Source organism: Terrapene carolina, unplaced genomic scaffold (genome assembly GCF_002925995.2).
Source record: "Terrapene carolina triunguis isolate 2854851 unplaced genomic scaffold, T_m_triunguis-2.0 Scaffold195, whole genome shotgun sequence".
NCBI classification, from domain to species: Eukaryota; Metazoa; Chordata; order Testudines; family Emydidae; genus Terrapene; species Terrapene triunguis.
The window spans coordinates 1,449,248-1,461,903 of record NW_020664546.1 but is presented as its reverse complement, the minus strand read 5'-3'; the positions used below and the strand labels follow the sequence as shown (position 1 = coordinate 1,461,903).

At 50.5% G+C, this 12,656-nt stretch overlaps 1 protein-coding gene across 3 annotated transcripts in view; it reads right to left on the bottom strand.

Moving 5' to 3' along the window:
* IPO9 (importin 9) overlaps positions 1 to 12,656 on the bottom strand; it is a 195,336-nt gene that overhangs the window by 155,973 nt on the left and 26,707 nt on the right. For all 3 annotated transcript variants that reach the window (XM_024192875.2, XM_024192880.2, XM_024192896.1), the window contains exon 2: positions 1,938 to 1,999. In XM_024192875.2, the coding sequence (XP_024048643.1) occupies positions 1,938 to 1,999 (62 nt within the window). The remainder of the gene's footprint in view (positions 1 to 1,937; positions 2,000 to 12,656) is intronic.

Sequence of the window (12,656 nt, the reverse complement as noted above, 5' to 3'; positions counted from 1 at the left end):
TTTGGCACAGATGTAACCGCTACTGACATACTTTGTTGATAAATTGGAGGGAGTTCAGAGAAGAGCCACAAGAATGATTACAGAATTGGAATACATCCCTTACAGTCAAAGACTAAAGGAGCTTAATTTATCTTAACAAAAGAAAAAAGTTAAGGGGTCACTTGACCATAGTCTATGAGTACCTACACAAGGAATAAATTTGATAATAGAGGTCTCTTCAACCTCGCAGACAAAGGTATATAACAAGATCCCATGGGTGGCAAAGGTGCAAATTTTTAACAGTGAGGCGAATTATCTATTGGAACAACTTACCAAGGGTTGTGCTGAATCTCCATCACTGGCAATTTTTAAATCAAGACTGGATCTTTTTCTAAAAGATCTGCTCTAGCTCAATCAGGAATTAATTCAAGGAATTCCTATGGCCTGTGGTATGCAGAAGGGGTCAGAATAAATTATCACAATGGCCCCTTCTAGCCTTATCTATGAACCTGTAGACCAGAGGTTCTCAAACTGTGGTACATGTACCACCTGTTGCATGTAAACTTTATGTTCCATCTATTCACTTTACAATAATTTAAGAAAGCAGTATGGGAAGCAAAGTTTGAGACCTGCTGTTTTAAACCATTATAAAAGCAGATTTTTACTACTTTGCTATGTGTTTTCTGTGTTGTGGCAACATCCGTGTGTACAATCTATAAGTCCCATCTCTGCTGTCAGCCTGGGGACAAACTCGATGAAGCATTTAAGGCACTGCCCCCATCCTTAGCAGCTTGCCACACACTTCTCCTCAGTGGAAATATTCCAAAGCTACAGAAATAGAGTACATAGTCCTGCATTCCCCATCTAGCCCCTGGCTGAGCCAATCCACCCTGGGAGGTGCACTGATGTTATCTCATTATGGGAAACATTTAGCAATTTAAGAAATTTGTTTTTCTGTGATGCAGCCACAACCATTGTGCATGCTGGGTATGATCAACAGTGCTTGGACAATCTTCCTTTCCTCCCTATATGTGGTGAGAGGCTAAGGGAGAAGATAAGGCAATAGGATGGGCAAGACTCATCTCAGAACCTTATGTCTAAAAGCAGCATTAGCCAGTAATACCTGGTTGAGGTGGCAGTACCTAGAGAAAGTGTCAACTGAGCACCAGGTAGCTCAGCAGTGTTCAGGAACAGAGGCTTCCCCCTCTCAGCCTAGAAGCTGGCTACCACTCTGGCAGAATGGGCCTTGAGCTTCTTAGGACAGGAAAGGTCTGCTAAAGCATAACAATGCTAGGTCTGATCCAGTAACAAGTAACATGAGATGCCATTCCCTCCAACATGGTAATCTTCAAAAAGGATGAAAATGGAACAGGATTTCTAGAAGCCAGCTGTCACAGAAAGATGGTAAGACAATGCTACCCTGCTCACTGATGCCACCCCGTATATAGATTCTATTCTATAGAGGTGCTTATACCACCATCACCACTTTAGTGTCTGAGCACCACATGTACTGAGCTTGAACAGCATTATGATGAGAGGTAGTCACACGTGGATAATATTCATGCGATTTTTGACAAAAACAAATTTAAAAGAAAATGGAGTAATGCTAATTGGAAAATAATACCTATGACTTCTCATCTGCACATATAAATGGCAAAAACAGTCTGCTATAGAACAAGCCAGCAAGAGAATGTTTCCCATTCCCACATCCCCACACTAGTTCCCCAGTCCTCAAATCAGTTACCGAAAAAAGCTATTATGTAGTTTTGGTTATTATAAATGTGATTAAGTGCTGAGCACAAAAACATTCTCATTGCTACATGCTCCTATATATTAGATTTCTAGAGAAATAGCATTTAATTTTACTTTTTTTAAAAAAGGAAGTATGAGTGGACAGTTTATAAACCAACAAAAGTTATAATCCAACTCTTCTCTACAGCATGCTTGAGAAGACTCACCTGACGAATGGCCAATACTCCCTGGGGATCTACAGTCAGTTCTGCTAAATGAACGCCAAATTCTGCAAGAAAGAATATCTAAAATGAGACTAAGAATAGAATATCTAATTGAGACTAAGAATAGAATTAACATTCGCATCAAGAGATTTAAGCCAACAGCACAGTATAAATCACAAAAAGGATTTTAGCCTGCATCTTCTGGAAGGCACAATGCTGACACAGTGAGTTATATGCATGAAGGAGAAGACAGCCCCATAGAGTAGCTTCTCTGCTGAATTGAAGGCATCCAAATTCTCCCCCTCTCAAACAGAGTTTTTTATAACTGCTTTTTAGTCTAAGTGAAAGACTGTAAGGACAAAAAAAAGAATTTTGTTACCAATTTAAGTTACTATAGACTTATGCGCAAACAATGACATTAAGTGAGCACCTGCACAGAAGCTATGAAAAAGATTCACAGATGGAGCTATAAGTAGTGCCCTACCAAATTCATGATCCATTTTGGTCAATTTCACAGTCATAGGATTTTAAAAATCGTAAATTTCATGATTTCAGCTATTTTAAGCTGAACTTTCAGGGTGTTGTAATTGTAGGGGTCATGACCCAAAAATGAGTTGCGGAGGAATCGCAAGGTTATGGGGGGGGGGGGGGGAGGGGAAGAGGTTGTGGTACTGCTACCCTTACTTCTGCGCTGCTGCTGACGGTGGCACTGCCTTCAGAGCTGGGCAGCTAGAGAGCAGCGGCTGCTGGCCAGGAGCCCAGGTCTGTAGGCAAACCGCCCCCAGCAGCGCAGAAGTAAGGATGGCATGGGATAGTATTGCCACCCTTACTTCTGCGCTGCTGCCTGCGGAGCTGTGCCCTCAGTCAGTAGCCGCCACTCTCCGGCCACCCAGCTCTGAAAGCAGTGCAGAAGGGTGGTAATACTGCAACCCCCCTAAAATAACCTTGTAACTCCCCACACAACTCCTTTTTGGGTCATGAGTCCCAATTTGAGAAACACTGGTCTCCTCTGTGAAATCTGTATAGTATAGGGTAAAAGTACACAAAAGACCCGATATCAGGGGGGAGACCAGATGTCATGATCTGTGACGCGGCTATGAATTTGGTAGGACCATAGCTATATGATAGGTTCCTTAGACTACAGTCCATGAAGAACTTGCTCCAGTGGTCCACAGAGAACAGTCTGATCATTACTCCTGAGGGCATTCTGTGCCAAAAAATTAAAAATTCTGCACAAAGATGGAAGATCACCCTGGACACGACTCAGCAGTGAGGCTGCACCCGACTCTGATGCAGCACAAGGCCTGGGCCTGCCCCAGAAACATCCTGGGGCCCTGCCCCTCTATGCCAGGCGCACCAGGTGTGGGGCAGGGAGGCAGGCTCACCAGGCAGGATCCATGTGTGGAGGGGCTCAGTGTGGGGGGGATCCAGGTGTGGGGTGAGAGGATTCTGTGTGGGACAATCTGGGTGCAGGCAGCTCAGTGGGGGGTCTAGGTGTGGGGAGTCTGGATACACAGAGGCTCATGGGGGGGGGGGGTTCCAGGTGCAGCAGCAATGGGACTCTGCAGGGGCTTCCAGGTGAAAGTGGTTGGGGCTCAGCTGAGGGGTCTGGGTGTGGGGGGCTCAGCGGGGGGGGGTGGTGTCTAGGGTGACCAGATCACAACACTAAAATATCGGGACACATTGGGGTGCTGTCAGCCCCATCCACAGTTCACCCTCACTCCTCCCAGGCTCCGCCCCCACTCTGCCCCAGGTCCCGTCCCCTCCCCACTTGCCCCTCCTCCCCTGCGTGCCCTTCCTCCTCCCCCGACCCCCTGCTGGCTTGCTGCGTCCCTCCTCAGTCCCCCAACTGCCACTCACCCCTACGGCGCCGACTTCCCCTCTGCTGGGTGGGTGCTCGCCCACCCCCCCCGCCTCTTCCCACCCAAGCATCCACCCTCACTTCGCCCTCATTCCACCCCCTTCCCCCAAGTCCCCGCTCCTGCTCTGCCTCTTCTCTGTCTCCTCCCCTGAGTGTGCCGCATCCCCGCTCCTCCCCCTCCCTCCTGGAAAGCGCTAAGCACCGCCAAACAACGGTTAAGCGGCGGGAAGTGCTGTGGGGGGGGAGCGGGGATGCGGCACGCTGGGGGGAGAAGGAGGTGAGGAGGGGGGAGCTTGGCTGCGATTTTTCCCTGTGGGTGCACCCACAGAGTCGGCACCTCCCTCCAACTCGCCTCCTTACCTGAATATTGGGACAAATAGCGTCCTGATTGTACACTGATCAGGACGCGGGACAGTCCTTATTTTATTGGAACATTTGGTCACCCTGGGGGGGGTCTGGGTGCTGAGGGAGTGGGGCTCAGTGGGGTGGGGGTCTCGGTGCAGCTAGCTGGGGTCTGGATATGGGGGCTCAGGGTGGGGCATCAGGTGGGGGGTTGAGTGCAGGCATCTCAGTGGGGGGTGGTCTGGGTGCAAGGGTGGGGGTCCGGAGGCGGGGTGTCTGCGTGCAGGGGGGCTCCAGATGCAGGGGTTGGGGTTCAATGGGGTGGGGTTTGGCTAGGGGCGTTCTGGATGTACACGGTGAGGCCTGGCAGGGGTGTCTGCGTATGGGAGGTCTAGATGCACGGGGGTTGGGTGATCATAGTACTCCGTTTTTCCTTGTTTCCAGATCCTAAAATCTACTAGAAGACAGCATTTAAAATACATCAATATTTTCCTATTACTGCACTATGTAAGAAATTACTGTAGTTGCCATGAGGACATCATATAGTCAGAGACAGGTTGTGCAATCATGAATGGGAGGAGAGGCATACATGGTAGATCAGGGATCAGCAACCTATGGCACGCGTGCCAAAGACAGCACGCGAACCGATTTTTAATGGCACTCTGCGAACCCCGGCAGCGGGCTGAGCGGGGCTGACGGCCAGGACCCTGGCAGGCAGCAGCGTGCCATTAAAAATCTGCCCGGCCCAGCCTGCTCTTCTCCGCCCCCGCCTACCGCTCTCTCTGGCAGGGGCAGAAGCAAGCTTGGCCCTGCCGGCGGCTGCTGCTGTAGGGCAGGCTCCGCCGGCAGCCAAGCTTCCCCCTCCCCCACCTCTTCCCCCAGCATGCTGCGTCGTGCCCCGCCTCCTCTCCCACCCTGCCGCCGATGGCCCTTGCGAGGGAGGGGAGAAGAGGAGCCCCAGCGCCCTCGCTGCTCAGATCAGGAAGGAGGCGGAGAAGAGGCAGGAGCGGGGCCTTGGGGGAAGGGGGTGGAATCAGGGCGTATACCTCCAGCCCCCTGCCGTGAGCCGCTCAGGGCAGGGGGCTGGGAGCACCCCCCCGATCCCAGCCCACCCCCCAGCCTTTTGCCCTGACCCCTGCACCCTCCCCTCACACCCCAGCCCCCTACATCCCCCCCACGACCCCAGCCCTGACTCTGGCACCCCCCACACATACCCAGCCCCCCCACACCCCATGCCCTGACTCCTGCACCCCCTCACACACCCCCAGCCCTCTGCCCTGACTCCTGCACCCTCCTTGCACACACCCTGCCCTGATTCCTGCACTCCCCACACATACCCAGGCCCCCCACATCCCATGCCCTGACTCTTGCACCCCCGACATCCCCACCCTGAGCACCAAACGGGAGCTCCTGCACCCCTCGCACCAAATGGGAGCTGCCCAGGTAAGCGCTCCACACCCAAACCTCCTGCCCCAACCCTGAGCCCCCTCCCTCATTCTAGCTCCTGGCCAGATCCTGCACCCCAACCCCCAGCCTGCTCCTTAACCCCCAGCCCTGTGCTCAGTGCACCCCTACCCTCAGCTCAGTGCAGAGAGAGAGGAAGAGAATGGGCCAGAACCAGGGAGAAGGTAGGTACCCACTCTATGTGGGCAAGGCCGGGACCCGCTCAGCCTGCTGCCGGTCTGGGGTCCCGGCTGCCGGCCCCTTGCCAGCTGGGGTCCCGGCTGCCGGCCCTGCTCAGCCCGCTGCCAGCCTGGGGTTCTGGCTGCCAGCCCCTTGCCAGTCGGGGGTGAACGGAACCCCAGGCCGGCAGCGGGCTGAGGACGCCGACGGCGTAAGATCAGCATTTTAATTTAATTTTAAATGAAGGTTCTTAAACATTTTGAAAACCTTGTTTACTTTACATACAACAGTAGTTTAGTTATATCATTTATAGAAAGAGACCTTCTAAAAACCGTTAAAATGTATTACCAGCACGCAAAACCTTAAATTAAAGTGAATAAATGAACCACTTCTGAAAGGTTGCCGACCCCTGTGGTAGATTATCTTGTAAGATATGCTATACATTTTGAAAAAGTATGACAGCCCCTGAGCCAGTTTATGAAGAGATGGGGAGGATAAGATCCAATTCAACCAATGTGCAGAAAAGCACCATGGAACCAGGAAAAGTTCTGATAGCAGTAAATCTGAATTTCTAGCTAAATATGCTTACTACACCTCTACCCCGATATAATGCGACCCGATATAACACGAATTCGGATATAACACGGTAAAGCAGTGCTCCGGGGGGGTGGGGCTGTGCACTCCGGTGGATCAAAGCAAGTTCGATATAACGTGGTAAGATTTTTTGGCTCCCGAGGACAGCGTTATATCGAGGTAGAGGTGTATTTTATATTGGGTGTTTTGTATGACTGCAATTTCAGTATAAAATTTCTGCCTCCTCTTCTCAAATTCTTAAATAGCAACGTGCAAAGAAAAAAATTGAGTTTGTGCCATTTTAGCTTCTCTGTGGTGGATAAAGACAACACTGAAAAGGTATCTTTTTAAAAAGGTGTTCTCAACTTGTGTTTTTCCTTTAGATTTATCAGGAATATCAAGTTTTCTCTTTCTTGTTTTACAGATAGTACTGGAAGCCCTTAATCAATGGGGCAGAGGCATACAATCTTTAACAAAGATATTTACTTCCAACTGTTTCCTTAGAGTTAACTAGCTGTTAAAGAAACAAGTTTTATAAGTCTCTATAAAATCTCTTCCTTTCTCAATCAGACTTCACATACTAGGTATCTGATTATATAAAGCCATTAGTCGCCACTCATCCAGAGTCTTCCAGAGACAAGGGCTAATTTTTATTGTTAAACAGAAGCAAAAAAAAAAATAGCAGCTTTCAGGCCTTTGTTAAGTTACATGGCAACAAAAAACGGGAAAGAGACAAATGCTTTTTTCCCCCCTTTGCAGATCACATTTACAGTCAAGAATCAAAATGTCAAAGATGTGCATGACATGAGTATTAGAGCCAAGCTAATAATACTTCCAGGAGTCAAATCTCAGATTCAATACAGTGAAGGAAGTAATCAAATTTAATATGGTTTAATTTGGTGGGGGCACTCTGGAGGTGATGGATGGATACTGTTTGTTTTTTTACAGAGAAATCTTGCTAAGTAATGAGTAGTCGCTGAACAGATAAGTGGACCACAGTAAAGCTGCTGCCGTGATACATTAGTAGTTTTTCCTGAAACACATTCAGTTAATAAAAGCATACTGCATACAAAAATACCAAGTTAAAATAACATCAGGGTTGCAAACCAGCTTAGAAAATGGTTGCCTATGCGAGATTAATTTGGTCTCATTGTATGTTCGCATTATGACACTAATTACATGATCACACGCTGTATTTTTCACAAGGCCCCTGCCCTGTTCAATGCATAGGATGGATGGTATTCACCAAAAGGATAGTTAGAGTTACTGAATAGGAATAAAATCAACATGTGGCCACAGGCCCTATTTACTTGCACACTGTCCAAATCCTACACTGAAGACAGTAACTCTTCACTTAAAGTCCTCCCGCTTAACGTTGTTTCGAAGTTACGTCACTGCTCCATTAGGGAACATGCTCGTTTAAAGTTGTGCAATGCTCCCTTATAACGTCGTTTGGCTGACTTTACAAGGGAGCATTGCGCAAGTTCCTCTTCTCCACCTCCACCTACTCCCCCTCCCATCCACCCAGCGCTTCCCCCGTCCTCCCAGCGCTTAGGACTTTCTGGAAGGGAGGGAGGAAGTGAGCAGGCAGGGAAGTTGCCTCCCCCCGCCGGCAGGCAGGGCCACCCGGAACGCAGGGGCTTTAGGGGCTGCAGGGCCCTGGGCTAAGGGGGCCCGGGACCCTGGCCTACAGCATCCCCTGGCAAAGTCAGCACCTGTTCTTCTGGGGTGAAGCTGCTGCTGCGCAAGGTGCTTCCTAGCATCCTTACCTGCCTCGTTGTCTGCAGCGGGCTGTACCTGTGTGGGGTAAGCCAGGGGCACCTCCCCACCACGGTGCAGTACAGTACTATACAGTATATAATGCCTTTTGTCTGCCCCAAAAAAATTTCCTTGGAACCTAACCCGCCGCATTTACATTAAATCTTATGGGAAAATTGGATTCATTTAACACCGTTTCACTTAAAGTTGCATTTTTCAGGAACATAACTACAATGTTAAGTGAGGAGTTACTGTACATAATTACAGGTTTCAGAGTAGCAGCCGTGTTAGTCTGTATCCGCAAAAAGAACAGGAGTACTTGTGGCACCTTAGAGACTAACAAATTTTTTAGAGCATAAGCTTTCGTGGGTTACAGCCGAAGAAGTGGGCTGTAGCCCACGAAAGCTTATGCTCTAATAAATTTGTTAGTCTCTAAGGGTATGTCTACACTACGAGAGTAGTTCGATTTTACTTAAATCGAATATGTGGAATCGATATTACAAAATCGAACGTGTGTGTCCACACTAAGGACAGTAATTAGACTTTGTGAGTCCACACTAACGGGGAAAGCGTCGACATTGGAAGCAGTGCACTGTGGGCAGCTATCCCACAGTTCCCGCAGTCCCCGCTGCCCATTGGAATTCTGGGTCGAGCCGCCAATGCCTTCTGGGTAAAAAAGTGTGTCGAGGGTGCTTTTGGGTAACTGTCGTCATCCGTCCCGTCACTACCGCCCTCCCTCCCTGAAAGCGCCGGCGGGAAATCAGTTCGCGCACTTTTCTGGTCAGTGACAGCGCGGATGCCACAGCACTGCGAGCACGGAGCCTGCTGCGACCATCGCTGCAGTTATGGCCGTTGTCAACACCTCGCAGCTTATCATCCACCTTTCCCAGAGGCAGATGCAGAGAAATCAGGCAAGGAGGCTACAGCACCGCGGTGAGGACCTGAAGTCTGAGAGTAGCACAGACCTGTCAGAAAGCACGGGACCCAGCACCGAGGACATCACGGTGGCAATGGGTCATGTTGATGTTGTGGAACGGCGATTCTGGGCCCGGGAAACAAGCACGGACTGGTGGGACCGCATAGTGCTGCAGGTCTGAATCACAGTGGCTGCGAAACTTTCGCATGCGGAAGGGGACTTTCATGGAACTTTGTGAGTTGCTGTCCCCTGCCCTGAAGCGCAATGACACCCGGATGCGAGCAGCCCTGACTGTCCAGAAGCGAGTAGCCATAGCCCTCTGGAAGCTTGCAACGCCAGACAGCTACCGGTCAGTCGCGAACCACTTTGGCGTGGGAAAATCTACCGTGGGGGTTGCTGTGATGCAAGTAGCCAACGCAGTCGTTGAGGTACTGCTCTCAAAGGTAGTGACCCTGGGAAACGCACAGGTCATCATAGATGGCTTCGCCGCGATGGGATTCCCAAACTGCAGTGGGGCTATAGATGGAACTCACATCCCTATCCTGGGACCGGACCACCAGGCCAGCCAGTATATTAACCGAAAGGGCTACTTTTCAATGGTGCTGCAAGTACTGGTGGACCATAGGGGACGTTTTACAAACATCAACGTGGGATAGCCGGGCAAGGTTCATGACGCTCGTGTTTTCAGGAACTCAGGTCTGTTTAGACGGCTGCAGGAAGGTATTTACTTCCCGGACCACAAAATAACTCTTGGGGATGTGGAGATGCCTACAGTCATCCTCGGGGACCCAGCCTACCCGCTAATGCCCTGGCTCATCAAGCCCTATACTGGCGCCCTGGACAGTGAAAAAGAACTCTTCAACTACCGGCTGAGCAAGTGCAGAATGGTGGTGGAGTGTGCTTTTGGCCATCTCAAGGGGAGATGGAGAAGCTTACTGACTCGCTGTGATCTCAGCGAAACCAATATCCCCATTGTTATTGCAGCTTGCTGTGTGCTCCACAATCTCTGTGAGAGCATGGGGGAGACCTTTATGGCGGGGTGGGAGGTTGAGGCAAATAGCCTGGCTGCTGATTACTCCCAGCCAGACAGCCGGGCGATTAGAAGAGCCCAGCGGGACGCGCTGTGCATCCAGGAGGCTTTGAAAGGTAGGTTCCTGAGTGAGCAGGGTAACCTGTGACTTTTAAATTTGTGTACAGAGAAGCTGAACCTGCCCCCGTTTCTTTACCCAGTGAATGTTCACTATCCTCTCCAGTTACATACCCCGTTCCCACCCTTCCAACACACGTTTAAAAATAAAATCACTGGAAATTTGTTAATGAACACAGTTGTCTTTATTACTGTTTTCTCGGTAAAGTGTTGAAACTGGGACGCAGACTGTGGTGGGGAGCGGGTGTAGTGTAGTGATGCAAATGACGCTTCTAAACTCCAGGAATGACAGGCTCCGCAGTGGTGGACTGGTGGTTTCAACGGAGCCTGCCACCCCTCCTGTTCGGGACTCTGTATGTGTGGGGGCTATGTGACTTTGTGGCAGGGGGAGGACGGTTACAGATCTCCTGCTGCGTGGCTCTGTGATCCAGGATAAGGACCGCTGCATAAGATCTCTAACTGCCCTCCCCCATCACAAAGTCACAGAGCAACCCCCCACCCATAACATTTAAACCACCTCCCAGACTGACCAGGGTAACTAGTGACTGCACTGTGTGTGTGCCCTGCTGCTGAACCTGCCCCCGCCTCTGTACCCTGGTAAAGGTGACTGTCCTGTCCAATTACCAACCCCCTTCTCCCCCTTCACACAGACGCTCCTCTAAAAGAACACGATGGAAACAGTAATTAACAGAAACGTATTTTTTATTAGCAACTACACATGAAACTGGGGGGTGAAACTTGGACGGGGGCTTGGGTGAGGCGGGAAGGAAAGGACTTGTCAAATTTTGGGGAATGAGAGCCTTCTGGTGCTTGAGCAGTCTGCAGGGGTGGAGTGAGAGTTTTCACGGAGTCTGCCGCCCCTCCTTCTTTGGACTTTGGGTGAGGGGGGTATGGGACTTGGTGGCGGGGGAGGGCGGTTACAGATAGACTGCAGCGGGGCTCTGTCCTCCTGCCTCCGGTCCTGCAGAACATCCACAAGGCGCCGGAGCGTGTCCGTTTGCTCCCTCATTAGTCCAAGCAGCGTTTGAGTCGCCTGCTGGTCTTCCTGCTGCCACCTCTCCTCCCGTTCCATGTGTGCTCGGTGCATTTGGGACAAGTTATCCCTCCACTGGGTCTGCTGGGCTGCCTGGGCTCGGGAGCAGCCCATAAGTTCCGAGAACATGTCCTCCCGTGTCCTCTTCTTCCTACGCCTAATCTGCGCTAGCCTCTGGGTGTGTGATGCCAGGCTAGGTTGGGAGACAGTCGCAGCTGTGGGAATGGGAAAAAGGGAGTGAATTCCTCAGAAAGATAAATTTCGTTGTGAACAAAGAACATAGTCTTTCTCTGTGAACAAGACCATGCACGGCACCTATCACATGTGCACTCAAGACAAGGTCGAATTTTCGGCCCTCGCATTCAGTGCCTGGGGTCTTGCAGTGCAGATCAGAGAAGCGGGGCAGGACACCGGAATTTGTGTAGCAGGCTGACATGGTAAGCCGTAGACTTGTGGCTGCTTAAAACTTTGATAGTAGCACTGGCCTCCTTTCACATTGAAAGCAATGCCAGTCCCTGCTGCCAGCAATCCGGCAAGCATGAACTGTGCCCCTGTCCCACCCCCTCGCGGCTGTCCCAGGGAAAGATCCCTGTATGCTGCCCCTCTCCCGCCTCCACCGCGTGGCTGTAAACCGCCGGTTACAGTTCTGTAAAGGAACAGGCAAGCAGTTCCAATACTAACATTCCCCTACCTAATTCAAAGCAGGTCATCATGAGCGACATCACTCTGATGAGGATTTCAGAGACGGAAAAAGAGAGGACGCTTCGGGAAAGCCTGCAAAGACCAGGGCCGTATGCCGCCATGCTCTGCAGGGCAATGATCCCGGAGTACTTGCTTCTCTCCTGGCGCGGAAATGTTTGCTACTACGGAAGACCCAATAAGGCCGCTCTCCCCAGGAACCTGATGCAAAGGCTTTCCAATTACTTCCAGGAGAGCTTCGTGGAGATGTCAATGGAGGATTTCAGCTCTATCCCTGGACATATAGACCGGATTTTACTGTAGCTGCACTGGCAGGGACTAAACAGTAGAACGGCTTGGGCAGAACATTCATGCTACACCGGACATTGTTTGATTTTTTTAAGTAGTTACACTGCCAGGGAGTGAACAGTTAAGCGCCTAGGGCAAAGTAATCATGAAAAACCCATTCTTAATATTCCTGTTCTGTTAAAAATAAATGTTTAGATGTTTTAAACACTTACTGAGTGATCCTTCCCCTGATTCTGTGTCCGGGTTAACGGCTGGGGACGGTTGGTAGGGGATCTCTGTGAGGGTGATGAAGAGATCCTGGCTGTCGGGGAAATCAGCGTTGTAAGCGCTGTCGACTGCCTCGTCCTCCTCATCTCCTTCCTCATCTTCCCCGTCCGCTAACATGTCCGAGGAAGCGGCCGTCGACAATATCCCATCCTCAGAGTCCACGGTCAGTGGTGGGGTAGTGGTGGCGGCCGCACCTAGGATGGAATGCAGTGCCT